At 41.1% G+C, this 16,691-nt stretch overlaps 1 protein-coding gene across 2 annotated transcripts in view; it reads left to right on the forward strand.

Annotated features, from left to right (window-relative positions):
• Positions 1 to 9,288: 9,288 nt before the first annotated feature.
• Positions 9,289 to 16,691, forward strand: part of LOC127220442 (thioredoxin domain-containing protein 11-like) — a 49,469-nt gene continuing 42,066 nt past the window's right edge. The window contains exons 1-2 of one of the 2 annotated variants that reach the window (XM_051182660.1): positions 9,289 to 9,412; positions 16,397 to 16,490. In XM_051182660.1, the coding sequence (XP_051038617.1) occupies positions 9,311 to 9,412; positions 16,397 to 16,490 (196 nt within the window). In that variant the 5' untranslated portion in view covers positions 9,289 to 9,310. The remainder of the gene's footprint in view (positions 9,413 to 16,396; positions 16,491 to 16,691) is intronic. The other variant, XM_051183277.1, reaches the window with a different exon arrangement.

The raw sequence follows: 16,691 nt of genomic DNA on the forward strand, positions 1-16,691 counted from the left end.
TAAGGCTCTTGCTTTGTTTTTCATCTTTCTTGTTTGTATGTAGAAGTTTGTTATTGTTGCTTTTCCCTGAATGCTTTGGAGGAAATAAATGATGCTTTCTAAAGTGGAGTGCTCTGTAAATGTCTCCTGCAAGGAATTGACTAGTGGTGACCTGTATGGGTTGCTCACTTTTGAGCATTAGAGCAGGTAGCAGCAATGCCTGGAGATCAGTGACTTCTGTGGAGGTCAGTCTACAAGAAGAGTGAGGCTGGAATTTGGGTTTGTGGGCATTGAGACCATGGATCATGCCATTCTTTACTATTCTCTTAGTCCACACCTTCCAGGGACAATACCCAACATCTGCATTGTCCCAGCCAGGTGTTCACCTTAGCACAGTGTATTGCTTTTTGTTTCCAGGACAGTGACTTTCAAACTTTTTATTTTCTAACTCAAAAGGAGGTCTCTGGGAAAAAAAGTTGCTGGTGGTGGTCATTCTTTAATCCCAGCCTAGGAAGGCCAGAGACAGGCAGATCTCTGAGTTCAAGGTCAACCTGGTTTACAGAATTGAGTTCCAGGACAGCCAGAAGTTACACAAAAACCCTGTCTCAGAACCTACAGCAAAACAAAACAAATCTTCTCTGTTCTTCCACACAAACTGTAATACTGGAAGAAGAAAAATAAGCCTAGAAATCTTGTTTGTATTTATTCTTTTCAGTGAGCAAAGATGTGATAATACCAGCAAAGCCACCTGTCAGCTTTTCTCTTGAGGGTCTCAGTCCTTGACCTTTTCAGGGGCAGCTAGACACTGTGGAGCATGTTCGCGGATTCCGAGGTAGTGCTGCTCTTCTTCCCTGCCCCGTGGTGTGGCCAGTCCATCGCTGCTACAAGGGCAGGGGTGAGCAGGCAGCCAACTAGCTTTCAGATCATTGTACTTTCTACCCAAGTGGAAAGTGACTGTTGAGTCTGTGTATCAGAGGATGACCCCTCAGAGAAATTGTACCAGACTAGCAGCGTTGTCCAAAGGTCAACTCCAGCAGAATTTGTCAGTCTCAAAGCCTTAGGGTCCTGTTATGATGGTCAAGTGGCAAAATGGAATCCAGTTCTTTGGCTTCAGAAGTTGTGTGCTCACCTACAATACCATAGTGCATGTTATAGCGCTGAAGATGGTAGAGACCAAGAATGCTAGCTCTCTCATGACCAGCTTGTGTGACTTGTTATTTTTTATGTTGTAAGTGGTGTGAGGCCATGGTACAAATGTGGTGTTAAGAGGACAGCTTGCAGGGTTAGTTCTCTCTTCTACTTTTGTAGCAAAGACTAACAGTTGCTGAGTGTGGTGACACACACTTTTTAATCCAGCACTTGGGAGGGAGAAGCAGGCAGGATCTTGCTCAGTGGTCTACAAGACAAGAGCTGCACAGAGAAACCATACCTTCAGAAACAAACACACAAACAAAAAAGACTAAAAATTACTTTCCACCAAACCTGATGACCTGAGCCTCAACCTCTTTGTGGAGTCAGTTCTTTCCTTCTGCCTTTCCTTGGTTTCTAGGGATTAAACACAAGTCACAAGTTTTGTGTAAGTGCCTTTATCAAATGCATCTGCTGGCCCCTTGGTTAATTAAAAAAATGTGTGGTTATGTGTGTGCACACACACAGGTATATAAAATTTTATGTATATGAGTGTTTAGTCTGATGTATGTATATGCACCACATTTTATGCCTGTGGTGCCTTTGGAGGTCAGAAAATAGTGTCATATCTCCCATGTAGCATGGATTACAGATGGATGGCCCTGAGCCACCAGGTGGGTGCTGGGATCTAATTCATACTCTGAAGAGGTAGTAAGTGCTCTAACTTTTAATTATTGCCAGCCCCAGTTAATTTTTGAGATAGTATTTTATGTGGTAAGAGCTGGCTTTGATTCCTGATACATCTGCCTCATTCTCCCAGTGCTAGGACAGAAGCGTACCACTGCACACGACCTGAAGATGACAGTTTCAGATATCCTTTTCTGCTTGTGAGGCAGCTCTGTTGACAAAGTTTCCCTATGCATATAATTTTCAAATTCTTTCGTAGCACTAATTGTAATAAAGTAATAGGGAAAATGGGCAAGTAACTTGTAGATAAATCTTACATATTGTAGTTGTGAACACATGGACAAAGCGTTATGCTTTATGTGGAGCCACTGTAATGGGACAGTTAATAGATGTGAGCCCTGTGATCTCAGACCCCACATTGGCATGATGACTGACTGCTCCACAGAGGACCCACCTTGGGTCATTGGGTACCATCTAGAAACAACGACATACATGAAACCAGTTATATTTGGACCAGAAGGGACACCCTTTGAAGATGGTACTTTCAAACTGGTAATAGAATTTTCTGAAGAATATCCAAATAAATCACCAACCGTTAGGTTCTTATCAAAATATTTAAATATAAATGTGGACACTGATGGTAGCATATGTTTAGATAGCCTGCAGAATGGTGGAGTGCCACATATGATGTCTCTTCCATCTTCTTCAATTCAGTCTCTGTTGGATTAACCGAATCCAAACACTCCAGCAAATAGCCAGCAGCACAGCTTTATCAGGAAAACAAATGGGAGTATGAGAGGAGGTTTAGGTCATTGTTGATGGGAGTTGGAATGATTCATAATAGACACCTGGCCTGTTCATCTTTTCATCTCATTGTTGTGTATAATTTACCTCCCAGTAGAAAGGCTATGAAGTTTTAAGTGCCACGGGTTTAAGGATTCTGCAGTTTAGAACTACAAAAGTTTGTGTATCTTGATTAATGTACTTTTTATTGCATGGTATGAATAAGTTATTGCTGTAAATTTGAAATAAATATATCTGTTTTGTATTTCCAAGTGTATAATATTTGAACATGGAGTTTTCATGACAATTTATATGCAAATTTTGCTTAAATCTGTACTTTTTCAAATATTGAATGCCTTATTTTTGAATTCTTTAGATTTTAAATTGGAGAAAAGCACTTAGGTTTTTTATATATGAATATAACATGTAAAGCTGTTAAAATACATAACTTCAGTGCAAGAGACTTTGTCACTATTTCCTTATCTGTGCAGGAGGGACTGAGAAGTCTCTAGCTCTCCACCAGTTGAGAGCTTCATTTCTAACTGCAGAGGTCTATTACTTCTACTTTATCAAGAAAGTCTGCAAATTTGAGTCTAAAACTAATTCTGATCTCTGCTTTATTTGAATGTATTTATGTTAGTTCAGTTGTGATGATTATAGACTTACTAGTGTAATTCTGTCAGCGCTCATATTTAGGCTACTTGTTAATGTACGTTTCTCCGTCAAGCTGTACCTATTGTGATTTCCAGGGTGGAGTACCTAGGCCTGAAACAGAGCTGATTGACTGTTGTGTGGCAGCACACCTTCCCAACTTTGATTAAGAAAGAAAGTAAAACCATCACCATTTCCCCAGCGCCGTGCCGCAGTATTAGCAATGGCCGGTTGTGTTGGTTTCAACAAAAGGTAGAGATTTGAAGGAATTTTGGTGTAACTTGAATATTTGCAAACTACGATGCAGCTGTGTGCTACCTGTTTATTCTGGAGCTGTTCATCACCAAGGCCTGCTGAGTTGCTTCTACCTCCTCAGTTCCCCATAGGTGCTGCATCTTAGTTTTACTGGATAGATTTAAACACAGTATTGTAGACAGCTAATACACAGCTATCTATACCTTCAAATAGTATAGAAAATATACAGTAAATTCTGTTGAACCAAAAGAAAGAAAGGAAGGAAGGAAGGAAGGAAGGAAGGAAGGAAGGAAGGAAGGAAGAGGAAGAAGAAAGAAACTTGAAATAGCCGGGTGGTGGCACACACACTTTAATCCCAGCACTTGGAGGTAGAGGCAGAGCTTGAAGTCAAATCACTCTGTAATTCTAAATGTTAGCTGAATTATACAAAGTGAGTTCAGGATAGCCAGGGCTATACAGAAAAAATCCTGTCTCCAGAACAAAACAGAGCTTGAGACAGGGTTGGTTTGTTTTTGTTTAATACTTTTTGTTCTTTTTGGGGGTGGGGGCTAGTTGTTTCTACAATTGTAAGTCTTGGTAGCTGTTGGGTTACTATTTATAGTCATATGAAACCCTCTCCTCTGCAGGTGTTATTTTGTGGGATTCTGCTGTTGGTGGAACCAGGAAAATGCAGAAAACAGAGGCATTTCTTTTATTTTCCACTATATGTGCTACATCTGTATCATCGGAGGGTAAGGACTTGCAATGGTATTTCCAGTTCCATCTATGATTCAAATCAGTTTATCAGTGGAAACCTTTTTTTTTATTACAAAATTATTTTTAAAACCAGCCATGGGAAAATTGAGAAAATACAGAATTAGACAAAATTAAGAATTAAAAAAAAAGTAAAAGGAATTTAGATTTGATGGTTGTGTCAAGCCTGAGCAACCCAGTGTGTTTTGTGTTTTTCTGTGAATGTATATGTTTGTCCCTCTAGTTGTAAACTAGAGATGGGCTTATACAGTACTGTTACTTCTAAATTGTTCTTTTACACTTCTATGAGCATGAGTGTATGCTTACATCAGTGTATGTTATAACATTGTTCTTAAAAGTACGATTACAGCCGGCATTGGTGGCACATGCCTTTAATCCCAGCACTCGGGATCTCTGTGAGTTCAAGGCCTTGTCTACAGAGTTCTAGGACAGGCTCTAAAACAATGCAGAGAAACTCTGTCTTGAAAAACCAAAAAAAAAAAAAAAAAAAAGAGTATTACTTACTCCCCTTGTATGCTTGTGCATTTTTCGCTACTCCAAAAATGTTATGCAATACAGGAAGTATACCCCTGCCCCTTATCCTGTTAACCCAGTAGTGTAGTATGCTAAGATAAAGCTTGTGCCAACTGTGGTGGCACATGCCTATAATCTAGGCTGGTTGCAAGGCTGAGGCAGAAGGATTATTTGAAGCCAGCTTAGATCCCATCTCAATTGGCCATCCAAATGGCTGGGAATATTAATTCAGTAGTAGAATTGATTTCCCTAAGGTCAGTCCTGAGATCCTGGGTTCAATCCCTAGTACTGCATTTCAATTAGGAAGAAAATTACTTTGGTCCATAATTTTATGTCCATAGTTCTGAAATGACAAAGGGGTGGAAATACTAAAATTTTATGATTTTCTGTTCTCCAGTTACATTCATTTTGCCAAAAGTGACATGCTACCTATGGTTTTTATTTTAAGCTTTCTTGTTGTTTTTTAATCTTTGTTTTTGTTATGTATTTATGTGTGTGCCTGTGTGTTGGTATGAGCATATGTAAGTGCAGGTGCCCATCTAGAATGGAAGAGGGTGTCTTATCCTCTGGATCTAGAGTTAATAGAGAATTATAAGCTGCCAGACATGGGTGCTGGAAACCAAGCTCTAGTCCTTTGTAAAGCAGTTTCATCTTAGTTGCAGAACCATCTCTTTAGGCCTAAGATTTACTTATTTATTTATTTATTGACTTGTTCTCTTTCTCTCTGTCTCTCTGTCTCCCCTCTCTCTCTGTGTTTGTTTGAGTATATGAAGATGTGTCATGTGCATATAGGGAGCTCCAGGAGGTCAAAAGGAAATGTCAGATCCCCTGGAACTTCAGGGGGATTCTGGGCCACCATGTTGGTGCTGGGAATAAAATCCAGGCCTTCTGGAAGAGTAGACTGTGTTCTTAACCATTCATCTACCTCTCTAGCCCATCCACCCATCCCTCCTTCCTTCCATCCATCCCTCCCTCCCCTCTCCCCCCTCCCTCCCCTCCATTCATTCATTTGTGGGCTGGTGACAGGATCTCATTATACAGTCCTGGCTGGCTTGAAACTCATGTGGGCCAGGGTTGCCTGAAACTCAGAGATCTGCCTGCCTCTGCCTCTCTAGTGCCGGGGTTAAACATGTGTACCACTATGCCTTGCTTTGTTGGATAAGGGAGCCTCATGCTATAGCGGAGGCTGGCTTTATAGTCACTGTATAACCCAGGCTGGCCCAAACTTAGTGACCTGCCTCAACTTCTCATAAGTGCTGGATAATAGGCATGTTGTGTCACCACATTTGGCTTTAAGCTATTTGCTTTTACCATATATATGTTAATGTTTCATTTTGCATACATGCTCAGATCCTAATATGGAGGTTTGAAAAGTCTGACTTTGGGCTGTTTATTTAGAGCAGCTAAATAAACTCACTATGTAGACCAGGCTGGCCTTGAATTTAAAGATCAGCCTGCTTCTGCCTCTCAAATGCTGAGTTTAAAGGTGTGTGTCACACCTAGTTATTTTTGAGATGGTCTCATTCTGTATCTCAGGCTACTCTTGAACTGATGGTCTTTCAGCCTTAGCTTCCTAGGGCAGAAGATGGAATTTAGGCTTCATTCAGTGTGATTGACTTAAAGTCTGTGAAAGGCTAAATGGATAAAAACTTGACTAATAAGAGCTGTACTTTTAGGGATTCCTACCCTTCCTCATGTACCTACTGGTCTCGGTAGATCTCAAAGCAATCATCAGCAGACTGTTAGTGACAGGGTCTCTGTCCCATTCCTTCCCAGTTCTATTCTTCTAGTATAAGCTGTTGTTGCACAGGATTTTACTGGAACAATTGATGCTATTTTAGGCAAGACTACCTTTTCCATCTTCAAATTTTCCGCTGTATATGAAATGTTGTTTTAATATTCTCCAAAGGAACAAGCTAGCTTCTCTTGGTAGCCATTTAGATTGGTTTCAGATCTCCCCACTCTGCTTCTTATCCAGTAAGTTTTCCCCCTGCTTTGATGGCTTAAGTGCAGGCTTCTTAAATATAAGGTACACTCCTAGTGACCAACTCAGGCCAAATTCTTTCTTTGTAGAGATCAGCAAGAGCCATTGTGCTGTAGGGGATTGTACACTTATTCTACTTAGGTCCCTATGTTACTCTCTGAATTTGGAAAAAGAACACAGATGCTCACTGGGGTGGTTAAAACTTGCAGGGTGCTGGAGGTGATTTAACTTGATGTAACATTAAAATGAGCATTCTCTTGAATTGGGATTGTCATTTTGAGATGCATGGGAATACACATCAGCTGTTTGTGTCCTTGGCTTCTGTAGACTTTAGAATCAAATAATCCAAGCCAGAACTATTTAAGCTGAGGGTAGGCAGATTGCTGAGTCTGAAGCTAGCCTGAGCTACTATGTGAGATTCTGTGTAAAAAGGTGGGTACCTACCCCAGTACCTTGATTTTATGCATAGTGGCTTTGAAATGCCCACCCTTCATCTTAGCCTGCTGCTTTGCCTTCCAAAATTATTATTATTATTATTTTTTATTTTATTTTTTATTTATTTATTTTTTGGTGTTCTGAGAGTCCAGAGATCTCGGTTTTATACATGTGCATATGCATGGGATTGTGCCATCAGCTGAATGCTCCTGGTCACTCCTGGTAATCCCAAGCTTTCCCTGCTTACAGTGCTTACACATGATGCTGCTGGGTCCCCTGGCTGAGCAGATGCTGCTGCTGCTCTCATTTTCTGTAATGCATTATCTTGTAGCTACTTAAACTAATAATGGCTTTCTGCTTTGTGGGACAGGTTTTGGAGTTTGTACTAGTGCCATTCCAAAGTTGATGAAACAGATTTTGGAGAGTGGAATTGTTCTCACCATCCTGCTAGCACAGGAGCTGTGGCTAAACTCATTCTACACTGATGGTTGTAGTTCATATACTTGGGTATCCTGCACCTTGAGATCTGTTTACTTTTATAGTTCACTAGGACACTAGGGAAAACTCAGCAAAGCCTTCTGCCTAGAAAACATGAGATTTCTTCATGAATTGGCTCTTTTTTCTTTTTCCTTTTATTTATTTTTTGTTTGTTTGTTTTTTTATGAGATAGGGTTTCTCTGTGAAAGTTCTTGCTGTCCTGGATCCTTTGTAGACAAGGTTGGCTTAAATGCACAGAGATCTGCCTACTTCCAACTTCCCAAGTTCTGGAATTAAAGGTGTGTACCACAAGCTCCTGGCAGATTGACTCCTTTTTGCTCGACAAAACATGTTATCAGATGCTTTTTTTTTGAAGTTTTTCATTCATTCATTTTCATTAGAACCTGTTTGAGACAGGTTCTAATATATCAAGCTGGCCTCAAATTTGATACACATATATAAATATGTCTGAGGATCACCTTGCATTCCTCCACTTACTGAATCCTGGGATTAAAGACTACCATACCTAATCTTATATTTTTTTCCTTTAAATTAGAATTTGTTGATAATTGATGGTGCTAATTCATTTTTTATTTATTTTTAGTTTTTGGTTTTCAAGATAGGGTTTTTTCTGTATTGCTTTGGAGCCTGCCCTGGAACTCGGTAGACTAGGCTAGTCTCAAACTCAGATCTGCCTGCCTCTGCCCCTGTCTCCTGAGTACTGGGATTAGAGGTGTATTCCCACCATGTCTGGCCTCTTGAGTTGGTGGAATTTTTTCTTGTTTTTTTGTTTTTGTTTTTATTTTGAGACAGGGTTTCTCTGTGTAGCTTTGGAGCCTGTCCTGGAACTTGATCTGTAGACCAGGCTGACCTCGAACTCACAGAGATCCACCTGTCTCTGCCTCCTGAATGCTAGGATTAAGGTCATGTGCCACAACCACCCATTGAGACTTAAGATTTTTGATGAGATTGTGAGGATATTGAGGCAGCCAGGTAAAAATCTGATTAGTTCAGGAGGGATACATGAGTGGTGTTACTGTTTCAAGAGCTGGGTCAGGTCCCTGTGCATACCAAAGTATAGCCAGAGGGGGCCACCTCCTGACTTCACCCCCTTGCCATTTTGTTCCCATTGTAATGAAACTTTAAACAGATGTCAGGCTTACTTAGTGACCCTTTGTGTGTGTGCCTTTGGGAATGCTAATAATTACTTTTTAGTAGGCAAAGGGTCACTGTCCAACGTTTCTTATTTCATAGTTTCATGGGAAAAAAAAATCTGCCTACATGTGTTGAGTGTTACAGAAAAGATTCTGGAATTCTTTATTATGTGGTTAGTTTCCAGGCCACCTTTTTCTTTTTTTTTTAGTAGAAACTAAATTTTTCTTTTGGAGAATAGAATGATCTTAATTTGCAGCTGGATTAAGATCGATCTCCGAATTGTTTGTGTCTTCCAACCTGGTTCTCTGTTCCAAGCTGGTTCACTGTTCACCTCCTGTGCAAAGCAGGCTGCTTACCTCTGAACCAGTTGTTAAAGCAAAGATGTTTTCATTGCGTGGTGTGGATGTTTTTTGTTACACATTACAGGCTTAATGCATGATGTATTGTTTTTATTTATTTTTATTTTATTTTTTGATACTAGTTTTTGGACCAATCGAATACAAAGGCCCCATGAGTGCTGTTTATATTGAGAAGTTTGTTCGCCGGGTGATGAAACCACTTCTCTACATCCCATCTCAATCAGAATTGCTAGATTTCCTCTCGAACTATGAGGTACCTATCTTTCTTATCTCCTCTGTTCCTAAGACCTTCTTCTAAGTTTGAACTGGATTGTTTATATTAAGTGGTTTTTAGTTTTTGTTTTATTTTGGTGTATATTAAATGTACAAGATAGTGGGTTTCATTATGACATTTTCACACTTTTAAAAAAAGTCTCCTGGATTTCAGCAATTAAAAAAAATCTACATTGGTAGCTAGAGAGCTGGCTTAGGGATTAAGAGCATGTAATACTGTCCTTTCAGAGGAAACTAAGTTTAATTTCCTGCGGCCTCATCAGGTGGCTGAAAATTACCTGTAACTCCAGTTCCAGGAGATCCTATGCTTCTGGACTCCTTAGCAATTGCATACACATTCATGTCCCCCTCCCTCCCCCATTAAACATAATTTTAAAAATCACCTTATGGAGAAGCCCCAGTTAAGTTCTCCTTGAGATGCTAGTTATAAGGGTGATTGCCAGGAGAGCTTTAAAAGACTAGAATACTTGCAAAATCTTGTCTGTGTTTTATTTGGGAATTTTAAACAAATGTTGACCTTGTCTCATAGTTAACTCAAATATAGAATTAGTTCATAGGATCTATACAGCTATTCATTTCTAAGAATATTCTTTGATCCTATAGTATTGCACAGTGAGGTACCTGGCTTTTCTTGTCTGTTGTTTAGCCATTTTAAAAAAATGTAAATATTGCCAAGTGGTGGTGGTGGTGCACACCTTTAATCCCAGCACCCAGGAGGCAGAGGCAGAGAGGCAGAGAGGCAGATGGATCTCTTGAGTTTGAGGCCAGCCTGGTTTACAGAGTGAGTTCCAGGACAGCAAGGGCTACATAAAGAAACACTGTCTTGACATAACAAAACAAAAGAAAACATTTAATTGGAGCTGGCTTATAGTTTCAGAGGTTTAGTCTGCTATCATGGCAGGAAGCATAGCAGCATACAGGTAGTCATGTTACTGAAGAGGAGCTGAGAGTTCTACATTTGGATCCCCAGGCAGCAGGAAGAGAATGAGACACTGGGCCTGATTTGAACTTCTGAAACCTCAAAGCCCATCCTCAGTGACATACTTCCTCCAACAAGGCCACACCTACTTCAACAAGTCTATACTTCCTAATAGTCCCACTTCTTATGGACCTATGGGGGCCATTTTCATTCAAACTGTCCCACTGAGTTATCAGTATTTATTCTCAGAATAGAGCGTGGCCCATGTATGAGAGTCATAAGAATGAGATGATAGGATCTAGGATTTTCTTCCTAGATAAATCCCAGCACAATACTAACTTACACCTCTTGTGTGTAGCTAGAAGCTGCAGTGAACTTGCCCAGGAAACTGCTGAGGAATGTAAGAGCTTTAGTCGTGTCCTTGCAAGCCTATTAGATTGTGCTTCCTGCAGTTATTCTACTTTTCAGATGGTTCTTCTTGCCTCTTTTTATAGACAGGAAGATGTAGTTTATTACTATGGACAACACAGTCAAACAGAATGTGGGTCATAGTTATTTTGGTGGCCTTGAAGTGGATTGAAAAAGGAGTAGGACTGAGTATGTGGGATGAAGTTTCCACTGGTTTTATATTTTCTAATTTTAGTTTTTTTAAACTATCATCTCTCTGGTGTTGATACCTTACATATCAAGTGCTTTACTTTTAGAGCGTCTGAATGAACAAAACCATTTGATCTTACCTTCATACCCTACCTACCAAATACCAAGAATATTGTTATTTACAACTTTTATGTTGTATTTGTCCCAAAATAATCTTCTAAAACTTTTTGTGAATTTCTGTAATTTACTTAAGATGATTTATTTAGCATGTCTATTAATTTATACTTAGAAGTTCAATAAACTAAATTTTTTTAAAAATTAAGTTGTATAATAAAAGATCTAGGGTTCTTTGGGGGTGTTTGTGGGTAGTTTGTTGACAAATTGCTAGATGGGAGAAAAACTAATCATTTTGCAGAAAAGTTTGAATGCCCAGCTCCTAATATCATGCTGTTTTTTAAGCACAAATCTGAGTGTTGAGCAAGTATGTAGCATATCTGTTGGTTCATCATTTTTATACTACTGTGAATAGAGAGTTTTACAATGAATTAACGCTAAGGCAGAAATGGTTCCAGTGCCAGTGAGTAAAATCGAGGTGGGGGTGAGGGAGCAGCTGGAGAGATGGCTCAGAGGTTAAAAGCACTGGCTATTCTTCTTGAGGACCCAGGTTCCATTCTTAGGGACCATGTGGTGGTTCACAACCCATCTGTATGGTACCAGTTTCAGGGGGTCCAATCTCCTCAGGTACCAGGCATGTATATAGTTTGCCTACATACATGTAGACACTTAACAGATATATGTAAGTTTAAAAAAGAAAGGGGAAAAAGGTTAAGACTTTTAAAGATGCACATCAAGGTAATTGTTCATAAGGCCACTAGAGGGGTGTGTGCCATCTGCCAAACTTATTCTGCAAATGGCTTATGCTTCCTCAACAGATGTTGAGGTATTAAGGTGTTATAGGAGGTATTAAGGGTTTGCTGGTCATCTGTAAGTAGCTGGTTTCTGCCTTCTTGCTAAAACAGTTACTAACAGTCTATACATCATGGACTGGAGTTATATCACACAGAATAGGTCAAGGGATAACTGGCCACTCAATTGTATCTTGTTTTGCTAAATTATAAAGTTGATGAAGCTTTGTCAAATGCATATATGTGGTGTACATTATTTATGATCTAATAAAGCTTGCCTGGAGATCAGAATGCAAAGTTGGCCATACTAGTTAGCCATAGAAACTGAGCAGTGGTGGCATACACCTTTAATCCCAGGACTTAGCACAAATAATAAAAACTCAGAGACAGATATTGGGGTTCAACCTAAAGATTAGAGAAGCAAATTGACCAAGCCACCAGAGAGCTCTCATTTCTACCAATGCTCAAATTGAAGGGCCAATCCACCAAACCTCAGCATTCAGTCTTGGGAAATTAATCTCCAGCCATGTTGAGGACAGGATTGTCTCAGCATTGTAGAGGTAAGATCTCTCTTGTGGCTGCATTACTTTTCGGATCTTCAGCTTGAACCCTAATATCTGTTTCTGGGTTTTTATTATTTGTGCTATAAGTATTGTTGCTCTGTGCCAGGCAGTCAGAGATGGAAGTGTAATTATGAACAAGAGAGACTGTTTTATACGTTGACAGCAAATGGGGGTATGCTAAGCAAGCCTCAGGAAATAAATGAACAAGAGGCACTAGACTATTGTCTTCCTGAGATGTATGTCTGCGTGAAACTTTAGAATGTAACCTTATTTGAAAATAGGGTTTTTGGAATGATAAAGATAGGTGACTCTTTATGAGTTCTAGGCTAGCCTGGACTATATATAGCAAGTTTTAGGGCAACTAAGGCTACTCCCCCCACATGCCCAAAAAAAGCAAAAGGGTCTTTGCAGACATAATTTATCAAGGGTCTTGTGATTAAATCCTAAATCCCCTTACTGGTGTGTTGTCAGAACAGCAGCTGATATGGAAAGGGACTGAAGGTTGCAGCCACTGGAACAGTGCAGTCTCAAAGCAGGCCAGGCCTGGAGCTATCTGAATTTGGAAGAAGCAGGAAGACTCCTGTCATCTCCCCTCTCCCCCCAATTCTCCAGAGAGTAGAGAGAATGATTCTGTCTGTGATAATTTGTCAGAACAACCCTAGGGAATGAGGCAGTTTCAGATTAAGTGCTGTGATTGAGAGTAGTGATCTGGGGACAGAGGAAGAGCATAGCTAATTTGGAAGGCAGGAAGTCCTCATTAGGAAACAATATTTGAACAAAAACCTAAACAAGATGAAGCCTGTGTGATCTGACCAGACCTGAGAAAGTACAGAGCCCCCAAGGAAGAGTTGGATTGTTCAAGATGAGGGAAGAGGGCAGTGGGAGGAGATGAGGTTTAGGACTGTTCTGTATGGTTGCTGGGAACTGAACTCGGGTCCTCTGTAAGAGCAGTATATACTCTTCACTGCTGAGCAGTCTTTCTAGTCCCCCTTGTTGTGTTTCAAATAGGTGGTACTTTTTACAGTTTATACAACTTTCTCCTCTAACATAATATTTTTTGTTGACTGTTTGGGAGTTTCACACAGTGAAACCCCATCACACTCACTTCCCAATCCTCCCAGGTCCACATCCCCATCCTTACAACTTCCCCCAAGAAAAAGAACAGAAAAACAACAACAATAAAAAGTTCAATTTTTGTTGCCTACATAGTTACTGTCTTATGCTCAAACTCCCATGGTCAGCCCTTTTAAGAAAACTGAGTCCTAGATGGATGTTGATGGCACATGCCTTTAATCTTAGCACTTGGGAGGCAGAGGCAGGCAGATCTCTGTGAGTTCGAAGCCAGCCTGTTCTACAGAGCAAGTTTCAGGACAGGCTCCAAAGCAATACAGAGAAACCCTCTCTCAAAGGGAAAAAAAAAAAAAAAAAAAAAAAAAAAAAGAAAGAAAGAAAGAAAGAAAATGGAGTCCTTTCCCATCCCCACCAGAAACCATTAACTGTGAAGAGCTAGTTACACTTCAGGGTCCCTATCATAGTTTTTAAGAGTTCTTTTTAATGGCTTCCTTTTTAAACTGTTTTTTTTTTGTGGGTGGTTGAGGAGAAGTTGTCACAGAACCTTGTATGTCTCTCATTCTCAATTGTGGGTCTGCACGCCATCAGTACCATTGCAAAAGAAGCTTCCTTGCCCTTTACAGTCAGGGTCATGGACTTCCACATGGTTTCTGGCCACAACACAGACCACGGACTTCATGGTTTCTTATGGCAGTACAGACTGCAAAATCAACACGGCCCTCAGTAGTAGCACAGGCCACAGACATCAGCATCAACATAGTCTCTGGCAGCATTACAGATCACAGACGTCAACATGACCCTCATCTGTAGCACAGGCCATGGACACCATCATGGCCCTCAGTGGCAGCACAAGCCAGGCATCAACACTACTCCATACCATAGCAGGACCATGGTTACAATCATGGCTTGCAGCAGCAGCACTGAGCCACAGACATCAACATGGCCTCTGGTGGCAGGCAGCACAGACCATGGACATCAGCACATCCCCTGGCTGTAGCACAGATCAGAGATATTTAGGTGGCCTCTAGGAGCAGCACAAACCCTGGAGGTCTTTCAAGGAGGCCCAATCAAGAAAACGCACCATTCTTCATCGTGGACATGCTGTCATGGCTCAGTGCCTGGATGATCGTGCAGCTATGCAACGGTTGCTCCAGGCGTGCGCACCCCCCCCACCTCAGCCTTCTCCCACACCTGTCACCCCTGTCAGGTCTAGTCTAGTTCACCCCCTCCACCGTGCATGTGCTGCTCCATTCCTCCATTGTTCCACCTCTCCAGCACATACTTGTTCATCAGAGTAGCTTTGCAAACTACAATTTGTCACACAGTATTTTTTTTCCTCAAACAGCTTTACATGCAATAATATTCATTGATCTGGTTCAGGGTTTCCTGTTTCTAATGCACTGTAAGTGGTGGACCATTACTGTGGCTCCTCTTGGATATCCCACTGTTACCCAGAGTCAGGGTGATCTAGGCAGGGCATCTGGGGGCAGGATCTGTGTGAGCTGCAGGTGACTGCATATCTCTCCACCCATGGTTCTGGCCACCCTGAGTTGTGCTTGCAACCTGCCAGGAGCACTTCTGTCCCCAGCTCTCCTCCTCCCAGCAGGGCAAGTAGTGTGGGCTGCAACAGAGGTTCTGCGCTGCATGCTGGCTCCATTGGCTAATGTCATGTTTTTGCTGTAGCTGCATTCTCCTGCATTGCTCCCATACCCTTCAGTGCCTCAGCTCCTCACTGGCAGTTGATGGACTGACAGCCAAAGCTGCAGGAGGCACCAGCTCAGCAGCAGCATCTCTCATCCATCCAAGCCCTACATGACTGCTGTGGGTCATCAGCTTTGGCCTGTTGTATGGTACCAGGAGAAGTTCTGTACAGTCAGTGTGAAGCTTCTGTTCTCCACTCCTTTGGTGGTGAAGAATGAAAATGATTTTGCTGTGTTTTGTGTCTTACTGTCTGGTTGGTGAATTTCTTATATTCTGTGAGACACATATTGTGGGGTATGTGGAAGTTAGCAGTTCCACTCTGATGAACAAGTAGCTCAAAATGTTTGACAGCTTCAACCAGTTTCTTTGAAGACAAACTCTCCTTCATCCACACAGTATGTGGTACAGCAGTGGGCTGGGGGTGTTGGTGTGAGTTAGAGGATTTGTCTAGTACACACAAAAGCCCCGAGTTTGATTCCCCACCACTGGCAAAAACTAAAAATCGCTACAGTGAAAATAAACTTTGTATTTAATTGTTCTCAAAGGGAGCTGCAAATAATTCAAGTGTTTTTTTATTTTTAAAGATGTAGCATGGAGGCCAGACAGGGGTCCCATGAGACCTTCAAAGAGGGGAGCAAGCAAAGCAGATGTATTGTGGGGAGCAGTTAATTTTAGTTTGGCGTATTGAAGGGCTGTTCTGCAAGCTTTGAGGAGTAGATTAAGCAGCAGTTTGAGGATGTTGGGGAAAGAGGTCCCCAGTTGGGTCTCTGTCACTAACCTGACCAGAAAGGAGCCTTGCCACTTGGAGGTGTTAGATGTGGGGAAAAAGAAGAGACCTGGCTAAGGCAAAGCCAGCCAGATACAACCTGATGTCTACCAAAGGGGGAGGTGAATTTGGAGAGGAAGTGATTGCAAGAGAAACCCAAGAAAGGTACAGTGATGTTGCTGATATAGTTTACTCCGAAACTACAAGAATGAAATTGTGAGCGTGGTGAGGTTTGGTGCCAGGGTTCCATGCTGCCAAAAGAAATGGAGAAGTTAACTGGAGCCTACAGCCTTCCTCAGGTGGTCAGGGTTAGAAAGTGAAATGCAGCAATATATTCCCTATCCATGCCTGGGGTCATGTTTTCATAGATGGAAGATATCAGCTGTTAATCACAAAGCTGACAATACCTCTGTCTCCTAATTGTGTGCTCTTCTTCCTTCAGCCTGGAGTACTCGGCTACTTTGAGTTCAGTGGCTCCCCTCAGCCCCCTGGTTACTTGACCTTCTTCACCTCAGCACTGCACTCTTTAAAGAAAGGTAAAACTGATGTGTTCAGACATGGGCACTGTAGTAGAGGTGTACTATTTTGATGTGTGTTGGCCTATAGTATCTTTATGATTTTATTTTCTAATTTGCTAGGTTCCTTTTCTCAATGTACTTTTAATAACTATCTTGTTTAATTAATTAATTAATTTATTTTTTATAACCAAGTCCATTTAATGAAAACAAACATTTATA

The sequence above is a fragment of the Phodopus roborovskii genome, unplaced genomic scaffold (genome assembly GCF_943737965.1).
Source record: "Phodopus roborovskii unplaced genomic scaffold, PHOROB, whole genome shotgun sequence".
NCBI classification, from domain to species: domain Eukaryota; kingdom Metazoa; phylum Chordata; class Mammalia; order Rodentia; family Cricetidae; genus Phodopus; species Phodopus roborovskii.